Source organism: Parus major, chromosome 3 (assembly GCF_001522545.3).
Source record: "Parus major isolate Abel chromosome 3, Parus_major1.1, whole genome shotgun sequence".
NCBI lineage: Eukaryota > Metazoa > Chordata > Aves > Passeriformes > Paridae > Parus > Parus major.
Window position 1 is genome coordinate 74,367,144 of NC_031770.1, and position 27,885 is coordinate 74,395,028.

General features: G+C 37.4%; 1 protein-coding gene across 2 annotated transcripts; it reads right to left on the reverse strand.

The window, feature by feature from the left end:
- Window positions 1-369: 369 nt before the first annotated feature.
- FHL5 (four and a half LIM domains 5) lies at window positions 370-26,666 on the reverse strand. Of its 2 annotated transcripts, XM_015622288.3 has the most exons (7): window positions 23,423-26,666; window positions 13,205-13,265; window positions 10,781-10,962; window positions 8,436-8,610; window positions 6,010-6,179; window positions 3,639-3,825; window positions 370-2,481 (listed from the first exon to the last, which is right to left on the reverse strand). In XM_015622288.3, exons 3-7 carry the CDS (start codon window positions 10,937-10,939, stop codon window positions 2,330-2,332), a joined length of 843 nt encoding a protein of 280 aa, XP_015477774.1. In that variant the 5' UTR covers window positions 10,940-10,962; window positions 13,205-13,265; window positions 23,423-26,666; the 3' UTR covers window positions 370-2,329. The 2 variants fall into 2 exon arrangements, with proteins under 2 accessions (XP_015477774.1, XP_015477773.1); XM_015622287.3 differs by lacking the exon at window positions 13,205-13,265.
- Window positions 26,667-27,885: the final 1,219 nt, after the last annotated feature.

Genomic DNA, 27,885 nt, shown 5'->3' on the forward strand with positions numbered 1-27,885 from the left:
TCAGAGACTAGGAAATAGCAATTTTCTATCTAATATAACTTTTATTCAGGCTATTTATAGCAATCACATTTATTTCTTACTATTATTCTGAAGTGAAAATGCTCAGTGTCAGATTTGACTGTACAGTATTTACTTCAGAAGAAATAAATAATTCAGTTGGTATTTCTAAAAATATAATTAGTTGATGAGTCAGAGAAGAATTTCATTTTCATAAATGTTAAGGCTGGAAGACTAGGATTATCATGATCAGTGTGTCTGACCTGTGACATCCCCATGTCTTAGGAGGCTGCCTGGTAATTCCTGCGTCAATTTGTAATTAAGATTTATGATTCTTCAGAGGAGACTGAATAAAGGCCCAAAACCACACTCTTGAGATGTGCTGAATGTTATTTCACACAAACAAAAGGTACACCCCACAGACAAGCCCAAACATGGTGATTCATAATTTTAATTAAAAAATTTCAGACCATGTACTAACAGTGCAAATTTTTAGAACATCATACATAACCGTGAGCCACTATGTCTGTGTGTTTGTATATATATATATATATTTATACATATAAGGCAATGAAACATATTTCTATTTATGGGAATCTAAACCTTACCAAGAACCTGTGTCAGCCATAGGAGATGTGTAAATAGAAAAGGAAGAAGCTGGGGTAAAATGAAAAATGTGAACTATTCAAACCATAAAAGCTGCCATGAAAGAAGAAGATGAAAACCAAAAACTAACCCCACATTGAGCAAAAGATCAGTATTTTATTGATTGACAACAGACTGCTATGTACTCATTGGTCAGTCGTAATCCATAGTGATTTCATGCCACTGCACTTTTGCCCTGGCTTAGCCATGCACACATATTCTTTTTGTTTTTTTCACTTTTCTACCCAAAGTAATGTCTGTCTTCAATATGAATGAGGGCCACCCAAGTTAGCCAAATAACTCTGTGTACTCAAGGTTAGAGTCTAAAGAAGAATGACTTAAAGACATGAGAGATGAGGACTCAAACTCTGCTGGACAGTGCAGAACCTGCCATTCCTAACATAACTGCTCCATCCACAGTGTCCCAGTACACGAACCAGGCCACTGTGACGCACATTATGGAAGAAGATAGCTGTTTGTAACTCAGTTCTAGTTGCCCTTTAATAGTAGGTATTTGAGTGCTGGAGCTCAGCAAGTAGATATAAAGGCTGGCTACCTAGAAACTAAGGCCCTGTACTGCAAGCAAGAGCTGCTTGGCTTGCAATGACAATTACTAATTCTTGACATACTGTTAAAAAACACATGTGGTTAATGGTGAAATGAATCAGGAATTGGTTCTGGAGAGTTTATAGCCTGCTGTCCACAAGAAGGAATTTACAAGCATAGGAATGAACTGTGAATCAAAGACCAAGGATGTAAGGTCCTTAACAGGGCTTCAATTGCTGGCAAATTGGTTTTGAATGAAGGAAAGTACAAGATTAAAGGGACCAGTATGAATTGGCTCTTGTGTCAACTAATAAAAAAAATATATTTTAGACCTGTATTTGAAGGTATAGCAAAGGCAGTGGAAAAAGTCTTAAGGCATAATGATTATGGGAAAATGTATGTCAGCACTATTCAATCTTGGGCAATCCTTACCTCTTGCAGCAGCTGAAAATATGGGTTTATGTATGTTCTAGACCAGCTATGCCTAAAAAATTAAGTACAGTTACCCAGTTTTGGGAAAGGACCTGTGCTGTAGTGTTTTGGCTGACTTCTTTGGGTAGCAATCCCAGTAAGGGAAGTGACCTTTTTTCCCATTGAATTGTCCTCTCTGACTCTGCAGTCCTCAGTGTGAAAGCATATCCTATTCACAATTTCTGCCTGCTTTTTCAGCATCTTTTTTGCTCAAAGTATGGAAGAATATAATATTTACAAGGTGTTCTCTTCAGTGTTATTATCCATTAGAAAAATGCTTGTGCCCAGCTTTCCCTGCCAAGATCTGCATCTGTGAATCAGTGCTAATGCCTCATCATTATTCATATGCCAGACAGACTTTTAAATCCTCTCTGGTTCATAGGTGATAAAAGACAAATTTTTGAGATTCTAACAGCAGAGTGCAGTGTGTTACAAGGAAAACATACTCGAGTTAGGCTTAAAATATATACAAATCTTATCTGCATTGTTTTATTAAGCACTATGGGGCGGTTGTCTAATTTTTGTTTATAAGCAGTTGCGAGCTAGGATGGAGTTAAACTGCTGTTGCAAAATTACTTGAATGACTAAATAACTGCAGTGCCTTTTATCTGGTTTTCTTACAGCAGAGTGGGAATAGTGAAGCTGTACATCTGCACAGCTTTCCACAGAACTATGAAGCCGAGCCGCATTTGTGGCAAAGGATGTCATCCTGCCGAGTGAGGAATTCCTGGCCCACCAGGGAGACAGAGCATTTCACACAGTTAAAGCATTCCCCGTGCCACTGACGCTCCTCAAATGAGATGTATTTGGCACCTCCGAGAGCTGAAAGAGAGTATGAAAAAAAAGGAAGATCTGAATCCAGTATTTCTGGATTATGGTTCAGTAAGGCAACAGATGACTTTCTGATGTGTGATCGGAAAAATGAACAAAAATGCGTAGTGTGAAATATTTTTTATTGGCTGAATTGAAAAACAACTTTAAAATTTAAACAGTGGCAAATATTTCAGAAGAAGCCACAAGTTGCTTGCTTGCATATCCCTTTATGAGATCTGGACACAATGGGTTTATCAGAATGTCCATCCAGGTTTGCTGATCTTCCCAACAAACCCCATGAAATTTACTTGCAATATGCTGAAACATCACAACTAGTCACAACTCTGAGTGAAATTTAATAATTAAGTTTCTTCAAGATGGATTATTTTGGAAATTACCAGATAATGGGATTCCTAGCAGAATTATCTGAAATAAGATCTTGTGGACTGAAAGAAATTGAATAGTTTTGATTTTTTTGTTGTTGTTGTTATTTTGTAGGTTTTTTTCCTTTTTTAAGCATGCACATGTGACTGAGTATTCATCAATTTCTTTGTCCAGTGACATATGCAGCATGCACCTGTAAGAACAGGCAGTTCTTTTCAACACATAACAGGATTAAATGCAGAACACCAGAAAACTTCAGATATCATAGACCAGTGACATACATGTCACATTAGAAATCATACATAAGTATACAAGGATGTATGAAATAGAGCCCTGCTGCATTTGGAAAGCTCTCTGATTTGACAGGTGTGCCTTACCAGCAGGCAGTTAATCTGTTTTCAGTTTGATCACATTTGCATTTAAAAACAGAACTGAAGAAATCACAGAGGGGCTTGTGTATACTATCCTGGGAAGAGGAAAAAGAAGCATCTTTTTAATATTCTCAAGGAGGAATTTTAATACAGAAAACACTACATCAAGCAATGGAGGAACTCCTTTGGGCACATAAAACAGCTCCTCATCAGTTAGGGAACATGTGTGATCAGTATGTCCTAGCAAGATACAGGACATGTGACACAGAGACAGTCTCTCTGATAGTTAACTCCTTCAGTCTTTCATTGTGATGATAGTATTTTTAATGTTTTTTTCTAAAGTGAAAGTCTTCTTTGAGAGGAGACTGATGATTCATTTCCATCTGGTCTCCTTTAGAAGACAAGACTCACCTGTAACAGGTTTCTTGCAAGCAGCACACTTATTGGCATAAAATTTGCTGAAACAGTCTACGCAGTACGGGTACTCATCTTTGGAAATGAATCTTTGCCTAGACAGCTGAGTTTTACACACAGCACACACAAAGCACTCTTTATGCCAAGGCTGGTCATGGTAGGTCACTCCTCCAGAAGTTATAACCTAATGTATGGACAAACAAGGAGAGAGCGAAGAAACAAAGGTGTGAGTCACGAAGGATTGTCCAGTCCTTCATAAATACTTCCACTTGCTTTCTCTCTTCCATTATGTACAAGAGAAAAGAGGGTGGTCACATCAACTGTTTTTCATCTGGATTATCCATTTGACTAATTTGCAGTTGAACTCCACATGCTACTCTTTATAACTATATATCTATATATATAGTTTACATGTTTATATATATATAACTATATATTTTTATAACAGAATAACTGTTTGTTATTCTCAATTTTCTATCACAGTATAACCTCATAATTTGTAATAAATATGTTACCTTTAAAGAAAATTTTTCTATTGCACTGTATATAAGTGTTTAGAATCAGGCATGCTTTCAGAAGAGAAATTCTCAGTGATAGGCAGTGGGTGAGAGAATGGATGCTGAGATAATAGTTAATCTCTAACCAGTATTTTGCTGTCTCTCAGCTGCTAAAGTACTTTAAATAGGAAAAAAGACAGTAAAGAAACAGAAGCAAAATAGAAAGGAGATCTACTTGGTCAGAAGAAGAAAGAAAACCACATTTATCAGTGTCATCAACTTCTCTTTGCCAGCAATACACTCACAGCTCTGCACCGGTTATTTCTGAAGAGGGAAATTTCCAGTTGTTCTTTGGCTCCCGTATGTGTGGTAAAGGGCTGGTTTCACAGAATGTGTGAGAGACTGTACAGATAAATTTCTATAAAGATGAGCTGTAAGATAGTATTTCTGTTATCCAGTCATATGCATGATAGGGAATGAATGCATGCATGAATGAATGAATGAATGAATGAATGAATACTGTTGGAACAGGAGGATAAAAAGCTGAAGAAACTTAAGTAAGAACAGAGATATCATCAAATTTCCCTGGGGAATATACTTTCAGGAAAATAAAGAATTTATTTTCTGGGTCATGTCAAGGAATAAAATGATTTAAATAGTTTCTGATATCTTTGACATTCCAGTTTTGGGCTACTTCGTGGTTTTTTTGTTTGTTTGTTTTTTTTTTTGCATTTGCTTTTCCAGTAAAATCTAAAAAGTGATGACAAAAATTCAAGATTTGGTTTGGCAATTTAATGACTTTGGGGTCAATTCTCATGTGTGGGAATTGATGCAAGTTTCAAAAGTAAAATGGTTTTAGCTATTATATAGGGGGACTATTTGCATTCCTAGTTTTTAAGAAAGAAATCCTGATTATTTCATGTAGGAGTGTTCATTTAATGCAAATTAAAGACTAGATGTAGAGACATGGGAATATATAAAGGTACTTTCTAAAGTTTAACTACTGCAGAAAAAAGTAGGCAGCATATTTTCCTGAAATTAAAAGCTTTTGTTAGAGGTAGAGATTTACAAGTAATCATTACATAATTACAGGAAATTATAAGTTATTTGATGAAGTGAAAACAATAAAAAAGTGCTTCCAGAGCGATGCAGGTACTAAAGAATAAGTAAAATTCTGCCATAAAAAGCAGCTTAAAACATTTCCCTAGAGAAAAGTATCACACTAGAATAGTATGATGCTTTGATTATTTTCATCGACAAGAGACAATCTTAAAACAAAAAAATTGAGGGAGGGAAGAATTGATTTATCTGTACTTGGGGGAAAAAAGAAATCAAATCAAGCTTTCAGGTACCCACAAGGGTATCATCATGTATTGCACCGGTGGGACCCCTGAGTAGTGTTACCACAATTGAGTGTTACTTCATCTGCTAGTTACACTACATAGCTGATACATTTCAAGAAAGAATAGCCAAGATTGCAGATGATTTGCTCAATTCAGGTGGCTAATTATGCATATGAATACATCTGAAAAAATAATGGAAAGAGAGGCACATTTACCAAGGCAAAATCAGAGATTTTCAGGAGAGAAGAGCTTTATACAACTTTCCATTTAACCTTTAACCTGCTAAAAATTACAATCAATAACTAAAGAAGCCCAAAGCATTTGTTTTGGCAAATACGTTTATTTCAGATATAATCAGTCAGATTAGCAAGGGTGGACAGGAGACACTGTCCCTGTTGGCTTTCAGTGTCCAGTGTCAGTGGGACTCTGCTCTTACTCAGCTCACCACACATTTCACGTGATCCAGCCCTTTTTCCCACAAGCAATATTGTCTCATTAGAGCAATTTTTGCACTGTATGTTTAATTACCTTTTTGCAAGCATAGCAATGGTGAGCAAATTGCTTCTCAAAACAGGGCACACAGTAATTCTCATTGTCTTTGGTGATTAATGGTCTTGTTCCCAATGGTTGCCGACAATACTGGCAAACGAAACAGGATTCGTGCCAGGAACTTCCCTTAAATTCCATTTTACGTGAACCTGAAAAAAAAAAAAATGAAGTGAACAATCCTCTCAGATGTAGCCTTGTAATGTAAGTTTTAAATGCTGGGAATGCTCTTGTTTTGAACCTTTTACCTCAGTATCAGATTATGCAAGAAAACAGGTATCTCCAATTTAATAGAGCTTCTAATAATGCGCTTGAAATTTCAAGAACCCATTCAGTGCCATATAATCTAGCAAAAGATGTACTGAACTGCCTAAGCTATGATTTTTATAGTCTACTCTTATATGAATCTTCTGGGATTTCTTCTTTGTTATTATGCTTGAATTGTTCAGTTTCTATCAAACCAGCCAACTCAGTGATAATGTTCAGGTACGCAGCACTTTTATAAATTTGAGATTAATTTGTTGGACATTTAGTACATTTATTATTGTCCTGTCTTCTGTCTTTCTTAAACTAAGACTCCTTTGCTTATAAATGCATTATTTATCTTCATCAGCTTAAGCTGGAACTTTCTAAAAGTAAATATTTTTTTGATACATCACATTACACTGACTTCTCCTATAGCTCACCATTCCTGTCCTAGAACAGCAATTCTTTTTATCATGTTTTACTAGATGCTTCTGATACAGCACAAGGACAGAAAGTTGCTCAGTTAAAGGTTTGTCAGAGGAGTTTCAGAGATTTTATCTCTGTGTACAGGTGACATATCTTGATATAGAAACATAAGTCTATGATATACACATGTATCTGGGAGCAATTTTTCCAGTGGATCCCCATCCATAACTTCCTACCTGTAGGTAGCATCAGACTGCACAGAGAGGTGCAAGGTGCTTTACTGTCCTTTCCAAATGAAGAAAATTGCTGCTGATAATCCCAATGTACCTGTTTCCTGAACTGTGGGGCCAGTGGAGAAATTACTGGTTGTATTTAGACACAAAAGGTTTTCAGCTTCATCCCAGGGACCAGAAGGCTAATCTCACTGTCTTTTACAACTAGGTCTTTTCAACACAGAGCTAGCATGCTGATGAGAAGGAGGTTAATGATATAGAGACTGGCTGGCATTCCCATGCCACTGTTTCACCGTTTCTCACACCTTCAGGCACTTGCTGCAAGGATTTAGACTCTGTGACAAAACAAGCAGTGTGGATATACACCAGAAGATAATAATGCAAACCAGAGTGTATTCTGGCACTTTTTTGATCACATCTGGTGAGGTGTGCCTATTAGACAATATTTTTGTAAACTATATACAATTTAAACAGGTTATAGTCCTTAAAACGAACAGAACTATATTGTTACAATATTTGTTTCCACTAATGCAGATTTTACTTGTAATGAAAGGGAAACAAACTGTAAAAATACAAACTAGTGTTACAGGTTGAATACAACATGAGTAATCTAGTAGCAATAGTAAGACTATAATTTTGCACAGCCTGGATCTTACTGTTTGGCATTAAGATATACTGAAAAATAAAATTCCAGTGTCACTGCCAAATTTACTGATGTGCTCTGTTCCAAAAGTTAGGGACACATTTTCCTAAGCAAGCAGCTTCCTTTTGCAACAAATGGTGCTGTGGCTTCTCTCAGATGCCTGTGAAGAGGCAGCTTTTGGATAATCACTCTGCTGTATGAGCTTCATTGATGTTGTAGCGATGAAGTTTAGAGCATGTCCTGAACAGACACAATCAAAAGCTGAGAAGCAGTTTAGTGGAAAGTGCCAAATTTTCAAGGTTGCTAATGGCAGGAAGTAAGCCTATTGTAAACATGGACAATACTATAAAATGGACTTTTATTCATTTTAGTAAAAATGCTGCCAATGATTTGAAGGCAAATTGTCTTGACAATTTAAACAAAATTTTTGTTTAAATTTGTATGCTGAGTGAAAGCACTAGTATAAAGAACACAAGCACAGGGTCTGGTCAATGTGGAAAACATGTCAGTGACTTGTCTAATCTGGCACTCCTGCTCACAATGGCTCAGTTTGTCTACCTATGCTCACAGTGGGATATGCCTCCTAAGAACTGCAGCAGAGCCAAGGACACCACATGAACACATTTTACCCAGCATTGAACTCTTAATATTTTTATAAGGATTCATAAGACCCGTCAATGATAGATGAGATGTGTCTGCCTGCCTTCTCCCCGCTGTTGGGAGAGTGCTACACACAAAGGGAGAGTAGTCACCTCCAAGCTGTTCTGAAAGTCAAGGACCTTGTAGCTTGGTTATTCCAGGAGGTGGTTATTATTAAAAATGTGGTTCAATTTCTCAGCAAAGAGCCCCTGTTGTCTTACCAGGCATAATGGTTTTCTGGCAGTGAAAACACTTGGATGAATACTCATCAGAGTAGCAGTCAGTACACAGCAAGACCTCGTCCTTGGCAGCAAATGGTTTCTCCACAAGTGAGCGACTGCACTTGGCACACCTGAAGCACCCCTCATGCCAGTGACGGCCTTTGTAGGCCAGATCCTCGGAGAAAGCAAGTTCATGTTAATCAAAACATTTATTTACAGTGTTTTTATCCCTCAGTTCCTTTCAGAAGTAAAACGAAAACCAAGGAACATTGCAGTGGTGGATCCAACCAGAAGTGTGCTCAGGAAAGGTGTAAGCACTCAATGTCACACTCTTGTGTAGACCTCTTGCAAAGGCCCTTATGAGCTGCTTTGGCAGAATGTCTTTCCTTATGTAACACAGAGGTATGATTTTATTGGAAGAATCATATATTACATTTGTCTTTCAAGGGGAATCAAGTGATCAATATTTTTAATGTGCACAAACCACTGGAGAGGAAGCTCATATTCTGTAGAATTTGAAATGAACCTTATGTATTTTCAATGTTACAACTTCTTCTTCCAGCTGACATAGTGCTAAGTTATGTCAGAAAACAAGCAATTAAAATCTCATTGAGAGCAAAACAATTGTAAAATTTTTTAAAAATACTGCTTTTGTTTATATCTGATAAAAATCCCCCTGAAAACTTGGCAGAAAAAATGTTTGTTTAAGATTCAGTGGGCTTAAGGGATGAAAGAGCTAACAGTATATGTATGAGATCCTGACTAAGAATTAAAAAAAGACCAAACAACAGATTTAATTTTTCCACAGTTAGAAAAGTAAGGGGAAAAATTACCTCCAAAAAACCCTCCCAGCTTAAAAAATAAACACTTCCAGGGCTCTTTTATAAGAAAGAAATATAAAAGGGCACAAATCCAATCTCATTGCTCTCCTTTATCATGTCCCTGCCTTCTAAAGAGCTAAAAATGAAATACCATGCTTCGTTTCAGGATGTGCTGAGCACTTTCATTGCTTTAGTTAGCACTCTGAACCTTGCAAGAACTAGGCTGTCAGCCGAGAGCAGCCTGAGGCAAAGACTGGGTGAAGAGGAGAAGAAGAAAACCAAGATCTAGCCCCTTGGCAGAGGTGAGACAATCAGCTGCAGATGTCTGTGTGCCACTTTTCTAGATGTCTCTAGCCAGGTTCTCTCCTTTCTTACCACATCTGCTTTTTTTCTCCCATTTTTTCCTTCCACTCAGTCCAAAGACATGGCTTTTTGTTTATGATCTTCAACAACAGTAATCCTGTCGCTTTTTTAATTTTTGATTTTAAAGGTGAAATTAAGTGAACTCAAAGCATGTGCCCTCCTGGTGAACCTGACTGGTGCTATGTTGCCATGGGTAAAATGGTGATGAGAGTTTGAGAAGTGTCTTCATCCAAATCGGCATTTTCTTTGGATGATTCCTGCACTCAGTTGATGTGCTTTGAAGTGCTTGGGCTGGGAAAGCCTTCCAAGAGGTTTATTTTAATAACTTTCTGTCTTTTTATTTCTAAGGAACATAGGCAAAGAGAGCATAGGGAGAAGGTGACCAGTACACACTATACTTGGCAACAGAAATACTTTTTGATAGGTTTCATTTGACCTTAAAATTCAAAGTCAAATATATGTGTTCTAAATTGAAGTATGGAGTACTAGAAACCGTGTCAAATATCAAAGAGGAACTTGAATTATTAATTAATATTGTAAAATATGGAGAGGTGAAAGGAAGGACAAGGTCAGAAACACTGCCACTAACATGCCATCTGTGAGATGAACAAGGTAAACATGGAATTTAGCAGAAATTAAAAAATATTTCATTTCCAAGAGAGAGAAAGGATATGCAAATTATAAACATGTTGTCTTCTCAGCTTGGCATCTGCTTGTCAACACCTACAGGAAAAGTAATTTATTCAATGCTCAAAATATTTTTTCAATTAACATCTCACAGAAGTTCCAAGGTGTCAATCAATCTGATACACTGAATTACACCACCCACCTTATCACCCCTCCAGCACTGTGCAGCCTCTGCTGCCAGTGAGTGACTGGAGGTGAAGGATGGAGCCTAGCTGAGGTCCACACATACACCACAGCCTTGCTGTATGCTTGGGGTATATGCATGTGCAGATTTCCTCACCTTTGATCCCAGAACTTTCCTATTCAGGGGAAATAGCACTGTTTCACTCTGCTGTCTGTGGATGTACAACAGCTGTGCTTAGGTCTCTTCACCAATACAGGGATATGCAGAGGGCTGGATACCAAATCTGCCATTAAATAATTGGATTTGTGCATAATTTAACAAGGAACAAAAAGTGCAAGCTAAATCTTTACCTTGGAGCTGCACTCAATGGGTTGCTTGCACTCTTCGCAGGGGTTGGCGTACAGGCTGTCATAACACGGAACGCAGTAAGCATTTTCATCTCTTAGTGCATATTTCCTGCCACGGAGAGACTGCAGGCAGAAATGACAGTCTGTGTGACTGCTGGTCATCCTGCTGGAGCCCTCCACGTGATCTGCAAAAGATGGAAAAATCAGGTAATTCAGTGCATGACCATTTGCTTGCTCAAATACCAAGTAGTGCTGCATTACCTGTGAAAGTTAGACAGGCATTTCCTGGTCATTTGCAGCGTCCTAGGTTTCTTAATGCTGGTTTGTTCGACAATAAAATGGTAGCCTTTAACAACATATACTGCAAATTGTATTACCTACATGGTGGGGAGCAAGAGGGCTACTTCAGCTTGTTCTAGCATTGTTTCAGGTCAGACACCTGAAAATGAAGCCATCTTCAGATTTATGTACAACTACTGGCATTATCAGCATTATGTACTGGATTCTGAGATATGGTTCATCCAGAAGTCAGGTAATGGAGATAGAAGCAATAATTCAGAAATGAAACCAACTGCAGAGTTAAAAGGCCAAAGAGAAGAGACAGGCACTCTGTAGAGTCTTCCTGACCTTCTCTTGATACTCCTGTCTTTCTTCTCATTCCTTTCTTTTCAAAATACCCTCACATCTGCCTGACCCAACAGAAGGAAGACAAGGGACTCCATGATATACGACTGTTTTTTGCATTATCCCAGCTGTGCTGCTAATGTTTGGTGGCATTGTAAGGTCACACAAATACCCCAGGTGAGCAAAAGGGTAAAATATAAAGAAAAATAAACTAAATCATAAGTCAAACAAAATCAGAACTTAAAGAAAGTTTCCCTTGTTGTTATAGGAAAAGATTGTTTTTTCTTACATATTTCTTCATTGCCGGATTCCATGCTGGCAGTACCAAAATAATGTGAGATAGTTTATATTTCTGTGCTGGACAAGTGCAGGAAATACCACAAGGCTATTGAGAGTCAGTTGTGTGAATTTCCCATCCTTCAGTTTTCTGGGCTAAAGAGGCTCGGACAAACATCCAAACCTCAGCTGCTTATAGATCTGCAATAGTGAATGTTTTAAGGATTGTGGAGGTGGAGACTTATTTCAGTCTTCTTATTGCTGGTTGGATCATCATCAGTCTGCTAAAATTGGGTCTTGATTCTTGGAAATGAAGAAGAAACCAGAAAGTTCACAGAGAAGAAACCCCAAAAACATCTGCTGGGCTCATTGGATTGCACTCTTCATTAAACTCAATGGGTGTAGCTGCAGCCAGCATCAGCAATCATGAATTTTAGAGGAGTTGAAAACAACTGGGGAAGGTCTCTTAAAATATTTACGTCAGTGACTTTGGGCAGCTGAAATATTTTTGTACTTTGAATAACAGAGCAAATTAATTTCTCTTAACCTGATGCAGAGCCTGAGAATAAGGAAGAACATACAGAAGACAAGATTAGAGGGAGTTCTTATCCATGACAAAGCCTATATCTAGTCCACTTAGAGTCACACCCTCATAATTTGTTTTTATACACTCACTAACTGTCTTGTAACCATGGTTCGGCTTTAAAAAGGTATAAAATATTTTTCTGGGTTTCTGTTTCAGTAAGCTCTAAACCAAAATGGTTGTTTGAGCTGTGAGAAAAAAACAATTACTTCAGGTTTCCATTGGCACCAGTGCATAAGGTCAGGCATTTATTATTCTGCTCTGGGAGATGTACTAGTAAAATAGTGGAAAGGGGGCAGGAAGAGAGGCTGTCATCCTTATTTCAGACCAAAAGTAATTACTTGATTGGAAAACTTGTTGCTCTTGTAAACTGAAAATCTTTAGAGCTGAATTGATATACGGTATTTCTTACTGCTCTTAATATTTGTGTCAGCCAAGACAGGGTGCAGTAAGGAAATAAAATAATCTGGAACTCAGATCTGTGGGAAACATGCTTTCTTAAAAATATTTCTGATGTGTTTTATGTGATATCCTTGGAAAAATAATATAACAGGGCTTAAATCTGGATTTCCATTTCCTTAAGATCAGAGATTTGAATGTGTAACAAATAAACAAATGAACACACTTGTAGAGAGAAAATTACATCCATCAGCTTGTACTTTTACAGAACGTGGCACATAAAAACCAGGCAGAGCTTAGTGCATTTAATGCACAATCACAGTCATGACCAAAGTCAAGGTTAAGTTTTGCGCATTTTGCTCTGTTTTGGGAAAGAAGTATAAACTGGTGCCTAAGGACGCAATCAAGGAGTGTTTGTGGTTAACTGTGCTCCATTATCAAGGTCACAGGACAGGCTTGAAACTGGGTTCCAGAGGATATTAATTTCTTTTTTTAATGGGAATTAAATATTGAACTGCCTTAGAAGATAACCCTGAGTGACCCACCTTACTGATCCTCTCCTTGCTGGATCAGTACTCCTGCTTCCTGACAGAGTTCCATCTCAGCCTAAACAGCAAAATCCAAATGGGGCATTCATGAAAAGTTTTGTTACTTATAGCACATTTTTATTGCGCAAACCTCACCAACAAATAGCTTCCCATATCTGTAGAAATATCTCTGTTTTTTCCTTCTAATGAGGGTCAATCAGGTTTTTAAGTTATCAAAAACTCTGCATAGCAAGTAAGTTTCTTTAGCAAGTGGTTCTCTTGATTATTGCTTTTTTCCCCAGGAAGTCAGTCTGTTTCAGGAAGCCCACGTCGTGAGAACAAACAAGACCCACTACTATAATACTTCAGAACTACTGAATTTGTAATATAATTATCCTTCTAAACCCCTATATGGATATGGGAGCAAAGTGCTATTAGTCCTGTTCTACAGATGAGAATTGTTGCTAAAGAACTTTAAAAAGGTACCCCCCAAGAACAGAGTCAAAGCCTGAGAGTGTCCTCTGATAAAATATTCAAGTTGCCCAAGAGTTTTCTTTAGAAAAACCGTCAGACCATGACTCATGATAAATTTGGGAATGAAGCAGCAATGGTATGCAAAATAATGAAGATTTTTGCAAACCTCTTGGCCAAAGTATGGGCAACCTTTGAGAACTACTTTTACCATTAGAAAATGCAAAAAAGGTGAATCTTGTCTCTCCCAGCACCATTTATCCTTTCTCCAATAAATAGTAACGGCACAAGTGCCACGCAGTTAAGTAGAATGTTTTTCTTGTGCTTTGATCCTAATCTCTAGAGTAATATGTTTACTTTAAGTTTGCTGGAAGCTAGACTTCGCGTTTTGAAGGTCAGTTAAGAAATCTCTGGAGATCTGATGTTATTCACTTCTCATGGAATGAAACGCTGACTCCAGCATTCCAACTGCTAACTCGAGTCCTAAGCACAGGGAAAGACTGCCATGTCTCCATTCCTTGGGAAAAGATGATTTTACTATTTAAATTGGAACATTTTCAATTGGAAGCTAAATTCTGTTGATTTTTATGTACCTGATAGGCAGGGATACGTGGTATCATTTTTAGTGTTAATAATATTCCAAGGAGGTGAGAGAGATGTTGCCAAGGATGTGAGGATATTTTAACTGGAGTCCCTGGGGTCAGATTTGAGAATGCAGCAGTTTCACAGACTGAATGATAAAAAGAGATGAAAATAAAAAACCAGATCTGGCAAGTCAGCCTGCTGTTAAAGCAGATTAAGATAAAATTTAACTGCAACAAATTAGGACAGAGACTTTCTGGAGAGTCAAATGATTTCCTATAAAATGAAGAGCATTAGAAGACTTCCATGAAGAAAGCTATAAGAACATGACTGTGAAGCTGTGAATCCTGACAAATATGGAATCATCAGGAAAAAAAATCTTGTGTTCTCACTGGAGCTAAAAGGCAGAACTAGAAGGATAAACCTCTCAATAATTTATCTTGAGGTTTTCTATAAATATATTTTAATTTCCCTCCCATCATACAAGAATAAAACACCCAGAAACATTCATATTACTCAGAAAAGGATTAGTATATACATATGGATGAAGATATGTACATACAGGTAAAAATATTCTATCTTTCACTTCATGGCAATTGTAATGGACTATTTCCCAATCTAAATATACCTGCCATTGAACTTCATTATCCTTTTCTTCAAGAACGTACAATTATTGGAATGAGGCCTGTTCTTAGAGGGCATAAAAAAAGAAAAAATATGGGAAAAAGTCCTTTGAACAACACTGAAGGATAATAAAATAATTTGATCTCCTATGAGAAGGACACCCCAGCAAGCTGCCCCAGGCACTTGTTCATTTTCAGCTAAGTGCACGTTTTAATTTTTAACGCAATTTGCCTTACTTGCATGAATTTGCTGACTTCATTTTCCCTATTTCTATTTTTATAGAATGAATATAGAAATTTATGCATTAAGGGCTCTGTAATATTTGTGTTTCTAAAAATGGCTACAGAAGCAATAGGAAATAAGGGAGTATATTACAGATCAAGTCAAACCAAGAACCCACAGGAAAGAAGACAGAGATATTAACTCTGAACTATCTTATCTCTGTAGCACAGGACAGTAATATAACATCAGGTCCTGGAAGCATCTGAGTACAGAGCTCTTACTGATTAAATTCTCCTTTAAGCAGCCAGGATGGTTGTCAAACGAGACACAGCTGTAACAGTCTACTTCATGGTCCACAAGTGACACTGTTTTGGTGGGGTGTCAAGAGAAAGCAGGTATTTTAGAGGTTGATTTGGTAATTCATACTGAATCGTACTGTGTTTACACACCCCATGACTACAAGCAAAAAGGGCAAGAGCTGTGGCTTAACTAAGGGATCAAGCATCTCAGGAATTTTGTAATTTTTTCCTTAATTGGTATTGCTGTCTACTTTGTTTACACCATACAAACTCAAATGGTGTAGTCAACTAAATTCTTGCCTTTTTTTTTTTTTTCCTGAAATAAAACCCACATTTTTTACAAGTTTTCACACAGTCTGGTAAAGCCAGTGTTTTCTCCTGTGTCATTATGGAGCTCATTATTTTCTGACTACTGTCAAATGTATGGAATAAATGAAGTGATGAAATAATTCAGCTGTGCACTGTTGTAACTTTCAATGTAAAATCCTGTCAGTATTAGTTGTACTACCCATACCGAACCATAAAACAGGTTTGAGGATTGCATCTGTTACAAAGGGCTCATCTGACAAAGAATACTCAGATTAACTGGTAATTTAGATGAGACAGAGTGGTACCCACAGCAAATTGGCAGATGACACCACAGTGGGAGGAGAGGCTGATACACCGCATGGATGGGCTGTTATCAAGAGGCACCTCCCCAAAACTGGAGAAGTGGGGTTACAGGAGGTTCATCAGGTTCATCAGGGGGATTGCAAGGTGATTTTGTGATGGGCCACAGAAAATTTATCACTGTTGAATGGCAAAAGAGGGAGGGTAAAAGTCTCCACAAACCCTCTATATTCTCTTATGGGCATTGCAACAGGAGCGGGGGCATTCTCATAACAACAAAACAGGTCTCCTGCAGATGCCTGTGTTTTCCAAGTACCCTTTGTTGCCTTGGCACTCACAGTCTGTGATTAGGGAATCTTGAATGATATTTCAAAAAGTTTAAATAAACAGAAAGTGGAAATTACAAATGAAGACATGCACTGAAGACTTCCACCAGTTAGTTCATCCCTATTATGCAAATCATAGACTCATAGAATTTTAAGGGTTGGAAGGGACCTTAAGGATCATCTGGTTCCAACTCCAATGCTGTGGGCAGGGGCACCTCCCACTAGACCAGGCTGCCCAATGCCACATCCAACCTGGCTGTGAAGACTTCCAGGGGTGGGGCATTCGTAACTTCTCTGTGCAACCTGTTCCAATGCCTCACCAACCTCACCATAAAGAATTTCTTCCTAATGTCTATAATAGATTTCCCATATTTCAGTTTGTACCCATTACTCCTTGTGCTATCACTAGTATGGCTGATGAAGAGTCCCTCTCCAGATTCCCATGAGGCCCCCTTTGGATACTGGTAGGGAGCAGCATCAGAGGAGCATTTTGGAACCACCTCTGCTAGAACAGCATCTGCACTAAATGCCTGCCCAGCTGGGCAGAAGTGCCCCATCTCAGCCATACACTGACACCACCGGGCAGGGACACACCGTCCTGAAGTGACACAAGCATGCCTTTTGGGCTGAAAGCTCTCCCGGGGAAAACAGTAGTAATAAGAAATGATATCTGTGATACAAGGGTGACTGAAGTGCCTGGAGGTCACCAAACCAGTCTTTCCACTAACAAGAAGTAACAGAACTTCAATAGGGAATGCTGATTCTAATAGTAATCTTTAAGGCCGTACTAAAAAATGCAATTTCTCATCTTTATCGATGTTTTAGCTGTAGAGACCAGATTTCCCTGCCCTTACATTTTATTCTAGGAATAGAAATATGGATGAAGATTACTCTACTGTGTGAGAAGGGGTGAATCCCATGAATTACAATCTTTTTTTTAAAAAAAACTACAACAGACTATACAGCACAACTTTTTCTAAAAGGGTTTTTTAAAAGCCTGTGACCTACTTAGAACTGCTTTAAGAAATAAAATGAGAAAAATATAAAGTTCAGCAGCAGCAGCATTGTTAGCAACAAGCTAAAATTGGAAAGGATTTTCATTACCCTGCTTAAAAAAAGAAAGACTTGCTTCCCCCAAACCCAAACATAAATCCCCCAAATGATAATCAAGCATCTGCTGCAGTGGCTTTTCCTCTTATCTCCAGCTGTGCTATGCCAACCTGAACTAATTTTCTGAAGAAAAATATAAACTGAGACACAGCACTCTTTTAATAAAAGGATGACACCTTATCAAAATTAATCAAATCTAAAATTTTCTAGTCTCAGCCTTGTTAAGAGATTATGATGAGTTAGATAGCATTACAGCTTAGGTAAAACAAAGGCTACTGTCAGTAACGCTGGGATGTAAGATCCCTACTTCAATTATAATTGTTCCCAGTTATTTTGATTTGTAGGCCAAATATTCCATAGGCCAGTTTTGCTGCTTGCAGTGCTCAATCAGGCTTGGCTGATGTCTTCTTTTCAAGCTCATCTCTGAAAATACAGATGATGTGGCTCTGCAGACAAGCCCTAGGCTGCTTATTACACCAACAGAAAGCACTGTTTGTAAAGCCACTGCTATAGAGTCTAAGAAATGTTGGCCACTGCAAATGTAGCACTGCAAATGTCTTCCCATTATATGGGAGATTTTTGGGGTGACCACTGCTGTGTCACTCTCCAGTCCTTCCCAAGAGAAAACAGGCTTCGAGGTGGGCAATTCCAAGAGGCAGGATCAAGTAATAATGGAATAGTTTTGGTTGGAAGGGACCTTAAAGATCACCTATTTCCAATCCCCTGCCATGTACAGGGACTCCTCTCTGTAGACCGGGTTGCTCAGTGCCCCATCTAGCCTGGCCTTAAACACTGTCAGGGATGGAACATCCACAACCTCTCTGGGCAACAAGGAGAGAATGAGTAAGCAGAAACATTGAAGACAGCTAGAAACAGTCTGCTCTCTACCCATGGACTCTGGATTTTTGATGACAATTAACACAGTAGGTATGTGTATGATATTTAGCATTAATGATGCTCTGCACTTGCACTGTTTTTGGAAAACAGAGATATAATAATAACAGCAAAAACATATTAAAATTCATATGTGTATATTGCATCTGCTAGCTAGACAGACCATGAAGCATCTAATCTGGTAAAGAAAATTTGAAAGAAGTGTGACTCTTTGCATTCTACCATTTTTACAGTAATGAACAGGTTATATGATATAACTGAGACAGATGGCAAGAAAGGTTTCTAGCAGAGCTTACAACAAACAGCCAACATGAAAATATGCCGTGGGTACTCTTCACCAGAATTATTTGCCTTCTTTCTGCTTCCCTCTAAGTGCTACATGACCACCTGCTCTGTCTTCTCTTAAAATGGATCACTTAGAACACTGGCATCTGTGTGCAAATTAACATAGCTGAATAATTTATTGCAATTCATGGATGTCAAATTAGGTGATTTAATATTTTCTGGAGTTTAGGGCTAGCGTGCTTTTATCTGTTGGGCAGTGCTATGCACAATTCAGTTATGAAGTCTCAGCATCAGCACCAAGGTTGCAGTTACAAAATAGTGCAATTCAGCTGTGTGTGCACCAATGATGTGGAATTATGTCAGGGCGGCTTTTTGCTTTTATTTCCTGCTCTGGGTGCTTTAAACTCATTGTGGATAGGAAAATCTTATTAGTTTATCTATGTAGATGCATCAAGGACAGGCTACTGGCTTCTGGGCTGAGGAAAAAAAAATAATTAAATATTCAGATTATACATGTTCTTTTACATCATGTCCTATATTCAGTGTTGATAGTTATCCAGCACATTTCATTCTAGCACAGTCAAAGGATATATGGACTTACAAAGCAAAAACAGTTTTAGAACTGTTCAAATTCATTCAAAAGGAATTTTGAAGACAATGATTGCTTTTAGAAGAAACCTTTTAGGAGAGGGGCTGGTAGAAAAAAGAGCAGGGAGTGGAGGTCTTTGGCTTTTTGTTTGTCTTTTACTAGAGAAGAAAAATAACAGTGTCACCAGGAAAAATATAGAATAAAAAATGTTGGTGGTTTTCCTTTTTTGGCTCTTTAAATATGTGTCTTTGTGCATCATCTATTAGGCAGGCAAAAAATGTTAATTAAAGACCTCTGGATTCTTAAGCAGTTGAGTAGATAATGTGCTGTTAAAGAAGATAGGGGATAACATGGTGTTTACTCAGTTTTCACTTGAATCTTCACATCCTGTGGCAGCAACAACAACCAGTCCTTACAGAGATTCAGCCCTGTGCTCCTGCCAGTGATATTTGCCACCTACTTGAAGCCTTTGTGACTCTTACATTACCTGTTCTGGCTTCTTGGGAGATAAAATCTGCAGAACACTTACATAACTGGGTACCCTAACATTTCCCTTAAAGTCTGCACCACACATAAAACATTTTCTTTCTATTTAAAATAGTCTAAAATTGGCTATGATTTAAAATTAGTAGACCATGGTATTCTGTCTTTATTATGATATGAGGTTACTGACCCTTCAGTAACAGCCCTGCTGGGATTTCTGTAATGTTCTGATATGTGAAAAAGTCTTTGTTGTTGTTGTTGTTTTCTTTTTGGCACCATGACTTTCAGAGTAAATTTCTTTCTATGATTATAAACACACACTATCTAAAAATCAATTCCAGTGTAGGACTGACATTATCTGATTGAAGGAAAATTAAGGCTAAAGTTTATCTGAACACCCAAGACAGTCAACATTTGCTTCAGACAAATAGAACCCATCACCAAATCTTAGAATGCTGGAGGAAATTTGGTAAAAATGAAGAAATTCCTTTCTAACATTAAGGAAAGTTTTAAGAACACATAATTTAACTCAAGGATAGTGTGGAACAGTGAGCCCACTGATACTAGTAGAGTCTGGTTGATGCATATTTACTCTAGTGATGATGTGAAGAATGAAGCAACAACCATCTTTGCAAACCTAGAATGGATTTTTGGTAGAGGATGGTGCTCAGAGACCATAATTCTGACCAGCTGTGTTGCAAAAGGTTGGTCTGAGGAGTGGGAGAGTGGAACACAGTAGCAGAAACTGCATCAAGGAACAAATACAATCCAAAGCCTTTTTTCTAATTTATGTAAAATTTATTAAAAGATTTCAGTAAAAAGTCTAAGCAAGTGATCAAACAAATTAAGAATTCTGCTACTGTATTTTAAAAAAATCCAACAAACCCAAACTGTTTGAGCTTTTAATTTGAAATATTTCTCAATGCTCTTCAATTTTCAAGCACTAGACTAAACAAAGATTGCCAATTAGAAGACCAGCATGAAATAGTTTTGACTCCAAACATTTTTCCCATGCATGTTAGATTTTTGAACTCTAATTATGCCACAGTTTTGCATGTTTTAGTACATAAATCAATCATGATGTAGCTGAATTTGAAACTTGAAGAGCTCACTTGAAAAAGACTGAGCTCAATAAGCATGTTTAAGGCTAATACTATCATGGGCTTCTGATAAATAGAATTTAAACCTAAATCTCTGAGGTATTCTACAGCCTTCCTTTCAAAGGTTTCAAAATGCTTTTCTAACAACAGTAATAACATAATCCTAAAACACATTTGTGAGTTACTTGTCTACAGAAAAGGTTAATACTTGACACAGCAAAGTAATTGACTTCCTCAGGGCCAGAGAGCAAAACTGCAGGAGAGGGAACAAAAGAAGCCATTCACTGCACCTTTGCCATCAGATGGGTCTGCCCATCAGGCTGTATCCACAGCACTGGCCTGGGATAGCTAAAAGCAGTGTACAAAGGTTGCCAACTGGTCAACTCCCAGTGCTAGAGGTAGAAAATACTTCCAAATTTAGCCAAAGTGATAAAATGTTCCAGATGAGCACTTTGCAATTATCCTTTATGACTCTGAGGTTGTGATGAATATTCTTAAGCAAAATGTTCTGTTAACAGCTACACCATCCACTGGCACTTGGCCATTCTTGCTTATAATACTTCTACCTATGTACAAAGACACATTACAGGAAGATTAATATTTTTCTGACTAATGAAGCCTCTTAAGTGTGAGGCCAGCGACCAGCTAGGACAGCCTGTTCATATCCATTACCCACATTATGCTGAGATGTGCAAGAATTAAACAGTCCTTTTTACAATTCAAATTCAAAGGCAACCCTAGCTGGGAAGAAAAGTAGCATACTAGCATGAATGAAGTAGAATCAAAGAAAACCCTTAAGTCTTTGGGAACAAGAAATGATGATAGGTGACATACTACATGGCAACATGAATAGGGATATTTACAAAATCTAGCTTAAACCTGCTGAAGCTAATGAGCAAGGCACTTTTCTTAGCTAAAGGACAGCTATAAATTCCTCTCCAGTGTGATTACTAGCAGAAATTAAACTTAGCCATCATTATGAAGGAACTAAGGCAGTGTATCTTCCCTTTGCGAGTCTTGTCCTTCACTTTATCACTGCTACAGAATTTATGTCATGGGGTTTTATTAACTTGTTTCCTTGGAGTCATGTTTGCATATTTCCACAGAAATGTCCTTACTTGATCCCTCTGACATTTTACAGGAAAACACAAATGTATGAAACAAGGAGCTCACAGCCTTCTTTCTCATAAGAGCTGCATGTCCCGTTCTCAGAAGAATGAATTCAGCTGCAGCAGCCCAAGTGGAACATCAGCAGCATTTCACCATGCCAGCTTCCAAACTTAGGATTCTAGAGATTTTAACAGAACAGTTGGACTAGAAATGATTAATTTATGATCATCATTTACTCTAAATTGGCAGGGAAGTGCGAAGAAAAAGTCAGCTCAAATTTACTCTCCAGGTGATCTAAAAGCCTTGACAGCACCAAGATCTTGAGTTGGCAGGAGGGCTGCTCCTTCCAACAGGTTTGGAATTTCACCTTCTGATTTTGGGTTTGATGCTTGGAAGCATGCTAGTTAAAATATTTCTCTCTGTCTGTCCATGGTTAGGCAATACTAAAAGTTTTTAACCATTCTTTTGAGAAATAAAACTCTGGTAGGGAAAATAAATGAAAAAAGCTGGGATTATCGGTAACAGAGCTGATGGAAAATATGTCTTACCATGTCAATCAAAAAATACACGCTTTATAAATTATGACTGCCTAAAAATTGGAGACACCATACATGAGAATCTCTTTCAAGCAGTTTTTGAATTAATTTTTCTCTAACCCTGCAAGTTAGTTAGTATCATCTCAGTATTCTACCAATTAAACACTCTTGTATCAAAGTGACTTTCCTGATCCTGCAATAAAATTACATGGGATGACCATCAGCAATCTGTTATAATGTTAATATATCAAATCCACTACAGTTTGTTCTGTTACTGTACAAATAACAACTTGTCGCACAAAGAGAAGAAAAATATTAACACAAACAAAAAAAAAGGCACCTGAAAGTTAATTTCTAAATGTAAATTCCAAACAAAATTATGATCCCAAAAATAAAGAAAGAAAACACAAAGTGTCTTATGGAGGGAGAATTTGGAGATACTTGTTTACAGCAATATTTTGTCTTATAAAAATCAGCTTGGAAACTCTTTTACTTCCAAAATAAAGAACAATCCACATTACATGCTAAAATTACCTATGCTAGAACCAAGTGAATTAACAGAAAAGACACTATCTAGAACTTTTTCTTGCAAAAACAAATAGCTAAAAAAGCTTGCTAGGAGGTAAAAATGTAAAGGGAAACAGCATATTCATTTTTTGTTGGATGGTTCTTTGGAGTAAACAAAACTCATCCTCATCTCTTTACAAAGGAAACCCCAAACAATCTTACTGCAATTTAGTGGGCGAGGTAATTAGTACAATGAAAAGAATTAATAAAAACATAATTTTAATTATTTATTAAGTGTGGTATCTCTTTAGGAACACAAAATTAACAACATAATATATATTTGGAAATCTGCATCTAATTTATTCAGCAATTTTGTGAGGAAAAACTTCCCGCATACTTGTTCAAAATATTAAATTAAGTGCCTTCTATACAAACATGTTTAAAGATTATCAGATAAAGGAATAACAGGAAAAAAGCCTCAATACTCACATTTAGTTTTATGCTGCTTCTCTTGGTAACTTGTGCAGCAAAATAAAGGAAGAAATAATTACATGTCTTCACAGAAAAAAGCATTCATCAAGTCCAAAAGAAACAGAACAGTTTGCCAGAGCTATTTGAGGGTCCCATCAGAATTTGCCTGGATGGGGGAAGGCTGAGGGTCAGTTTGTTTCCCTTAGACCTCATGACATGCAAATATCTGGCTGCCTCACCACTGAATCAAATCATTCTTTGACATACTGTGTTTACAAATTGCAAACACATACCATGTAGGAGGTTCTTAAAGGAACACATTTCTGAGAGTTCTCAAAAGGAAAAAGGCATTTTTGTTAAAAAACAACCGTTCAGGGCAAGGGAAAAAAAGAAAGTAAGATGGAACATTATTCATCCCCGGATACGTACTGGTTCATGCATAATGAATCCGAAAGGCCTCATGTGGGCTTGTAACTCAGAAAATTAAAAGAAAAGTTGCAATTACTAAAGTCTGATTGTTATATACAGGAAATGGGGGGGCAGGGAAAAATACCTCCTCCAGTTTCAGGCAAGATGTTTAGGGACACGGCAGAACTCAGAAGTTCTGACACATCTCAAGCATTTTCTGGGCTGCTACAATTTGCTGCTTTCCAGCAGGTGGGAAGGAATTCACACAGGATTACCATCAGTGTGGCAGCAATGGACTCCTCTAGGCTCTCTCTCAGTATTTCCCAATTCTGGATTTTGAGTTACAGCCACCTCCTTTACCTTCTGCTTAGACCCAACAGGGGCCAGCTTTCACAGACAGGCTTCTGCACATACACAGCTTTCAGAGGTCCTTATACTTTGCGTATGACTCTATGCAGACCCTTAATCAAATGCAGCTGAAAGTAAGGATATTGTGTCCATTTAAAATAGCAGGCAGAAGTTAGGCAGAGTAAAGAAAGGATGGCTGCTTGTGGTATGAACCACAACTGACCTCAAGGCAGATTTTTCCACAACCAAGAGCCAATAGATCTGAATCATTCGGTCTATAACGTCAAGTGGGTGGGAGCTGTTTTGTATCAAAGATAGAAGGAAATGTTTGAATGGTTTAAATATGTATTATGTTATCTGTGTACTTTGGTAAAATTGCCAAATCTGGACATGTTCTGAAGGTTATCTGTGTCTCACAATTAAGACTGATCCTCTGACTACTATTGCCGAGACCTGATGATCTCTGCTTGTGGTCTTGTTAAACCTCTCCAGACACATAGCCATTACTTAGACAAGAGCAATCTCTTTCCTCCTGTTGTAATTTCTGCTATAAGCTTTATTTATATCAAGCACCTTTCACCCGGGATTTTAGCAGATTGATGAGAGAGAGGAGTTAGATGTGAATTTGAGTCTAGAATGAGAATCGTAATGGTTTCTTTTGTCTTTCCTTCCAGAAAGAAAAAACCCTCATAGTATAGTTCTTAACCAAGTACCTTTTCAAGTTCATAAATCCAATGCAGACAGAAGTATTTCCAGAGCAGATCTGCTGAGAGAGCTAATGACACTTAGAAATACTAACACAATATGTTCTTGCTGTCAAGGACGAGAAGTTCAGACACATCCTACAGCACATCACTTCCCTTACGCTTCAAAGACTACCCTCAAATTTGTCTAAGCTGTAGATAGAGATAACAGCTGTATTAATAGAAGACAGGCCCAGAGAAACCTCTGAATCAAAATCTGGGTTTTTTTCCAACAGGTACAAGTACAAATGAGGAGGTCAGCAAAATCCTGTTGTTTCTTCTGACTACCAGCTAGATGATGTCTCTTGCAGCTCCTGTAACACTTCCTGATCTTCCTGAAATACAAAGAAACTTGTTTTATCTCTTTATCTCTTATTTTATTTCATCTCCCAACACAACCTGTCTTGACCTACCTTTCTCTTCATGTTGAGAGTTTGGGAAATTCATCAAGCAAATGGTGGTCCTCTTTAAACTACTCAAGTTATTTGTTCCAATTTAGAATATTCATTTTTTTAAAGAATAAAACCTCAAAGAGATAGCATTACTTAACAATTCCTAAAAGAAAGACCTTGTTTTCCTGACCAAATATCTTTGGCATTTACTGAATATGTTTTGTTATTTGGGCTAGCATAGAGTATCCATAATGAAGTAGAGTTGTTCAAAACATTTGGGCAGCATGTATTTGCTCACTCAAAGGAAAAATACTACGTGTTTTGTTCTTATATTCCTCTCTAAGCACCCACTTTTGGCCTCTGCTGGAGACACAACACTGGGCTACAGTGACCTTCAGTGTGACCCACCACAGTCACTATTCTGTCATCTGCAAGAGTACTAAACTTCCTGCTAAACAAGAAACATCAATCTACCAGATTTGTAGATATTTCCATTTTCTTGGTCTACTGTTACTTACTAGGAAAAACATTCAGAGATCAACCACAGCTTGAGTAGCCTTACTCATGAGCCTACAGAAAACAGAACTACTATAGTTTTATCTGAACAAGCTCTGAGATGGATTCATGCAGACAACAAAATCCAATGATATTATTTAGAAACCTGTGCCAAATTTTTTTAAGAAGCTGTGCAATGAGAGTTGAAAGTTCTAACAGAACAACAATTTGCTTAATTCCAGCAGATCTGCAAGCAACCAAGTGCAAAAGTCATCCTTTGTCACTTAAAAAGAAGGAAAGGCAAGGCTGTTGAGACAGGTATTATTCTACCTGTGGCTAATTCATCTACTCCAATCTGACAGTGGCAGCGAACAAGATTATGAGAACATTTTTAAGTGGTTGCATATAGGCAAATACATCCATCTATGCATGTCAGTTCATGAGATTAAGTATATATACTTAATATACTTATATATATTTATACTATATATGAGTTTATGAGATGGTGTTTAGACACCATAATCAAAGATGAGAGGCTGACATTAGCGCTTGAAACCAGATTAAAAGTGTTAATTTGTACTTTGTAGTGGCTTTCATTTTCCTAGATAATCCAAAGGGCATTTTTGTTTTGTGAACTGCACCTCTGATTTTTAAGACAAGATTACTTTTCTTTCCACATACATTCCTCCTAGGGAGAGGAAAAGAACCTGTGAATTAGCAAAATTCCTTTTCTTTCTCTTTCAGATGTTACACTTCTATATCATAAACTAAAGACTGAATTTCCAAATCAAGAGAAATACCTGAGACGCTTTTCCAACCATGTGTCCTTGAATTCTGTTAGTAGCCAGAAGATATCACTGAACTGTAGTGCTTCTATAGTACTACTTCAAAGAATCCATTTTTTTAATCCTTCTTATAGGCTGGAATATAGCGAGTTCAACACATGATGAAATAAATTCTGTAGTAAGTTCATTATAATACCAGCATAAAACTGTATCAAACAAAAATACAGGAACACTCAGAATAGTGTGTTAAGTCTAACTGTGCATATTACCTATTGCTGTTTGAAAGCTGCAAATTGCAAGATGATCAAACACTGGTGAAGTCAAAAGAATGCTCTCCAAATACTTCATCATTTAATGTTATTAAAATAATTTCTCATTTGCATACAGAATTTCATATAGCATATTATTTACAAGAGAACTCAATGTCATATAAAATTTTTTACATTCATTATAGGAAATTATTAATTATTTTGGCTAAATAACACAAAATCAAACCTAGTCCCTGTATACAAACTATTTTTAAAATTCAACAACCTGAATATTTCCCACATTTTATTTCTCACTGTCTTTTACTGTCAGCTGTTATAACCTCCCGCCAAGGAAAGAGAAACAACTTCTTTTGCTTGTGCCTTACAGTTCCAAACTGTTCTTGCCTTATGGATGATAAAAGATCAGCATTGGCATGAACATTGTTAAACATGAATTACTGCCTTTTAAATATGTGCAAAACTCGATTGTTTACATTACCAAAATTATCCAAGTGATAGAACTCCATTTTTCACATTTTTGCACTGTTCTGAAGACATGAAGTACTGTTAATTTAAAAACAAGGCTGGCAAAAAACTTGACAGAAGCAATACTTCTGTCTACAAAGTTTATGTAGAAAGATCATGAACTAGTTATTTTCAAGGAACTCAGGATAAATGTTACAGCAAAAGTTCTCTCAAGAGCTGACAGAACGCAAACAAATGCTTCTATCAGCTATGGGAGCTGGACTAAGCACTCAATAAGTCAGCTGAATGAACACCTAGCATGTACTATATGGCAAGTGTAACAGGATTTATCTGCTCCCAAAATGCCAATGCAAAAGAGAGTCACCTCTTCTGAATGACAAGCTTTAAATGAACAGCTATTTCAGACATTAGCAGCATACATCAGTAGTATGTGTGTGCTGATGTTCATGAACTTTCAGTACATTTTGAAACTTGCATTAGTAGTGGGTCACTTTCCTTAAGTTTGTCAATATCCACTTGTACTCAAAATGCTCTTACTGTTGCTGTCCAGTGAACAGAAACTGAAAACATCCACTA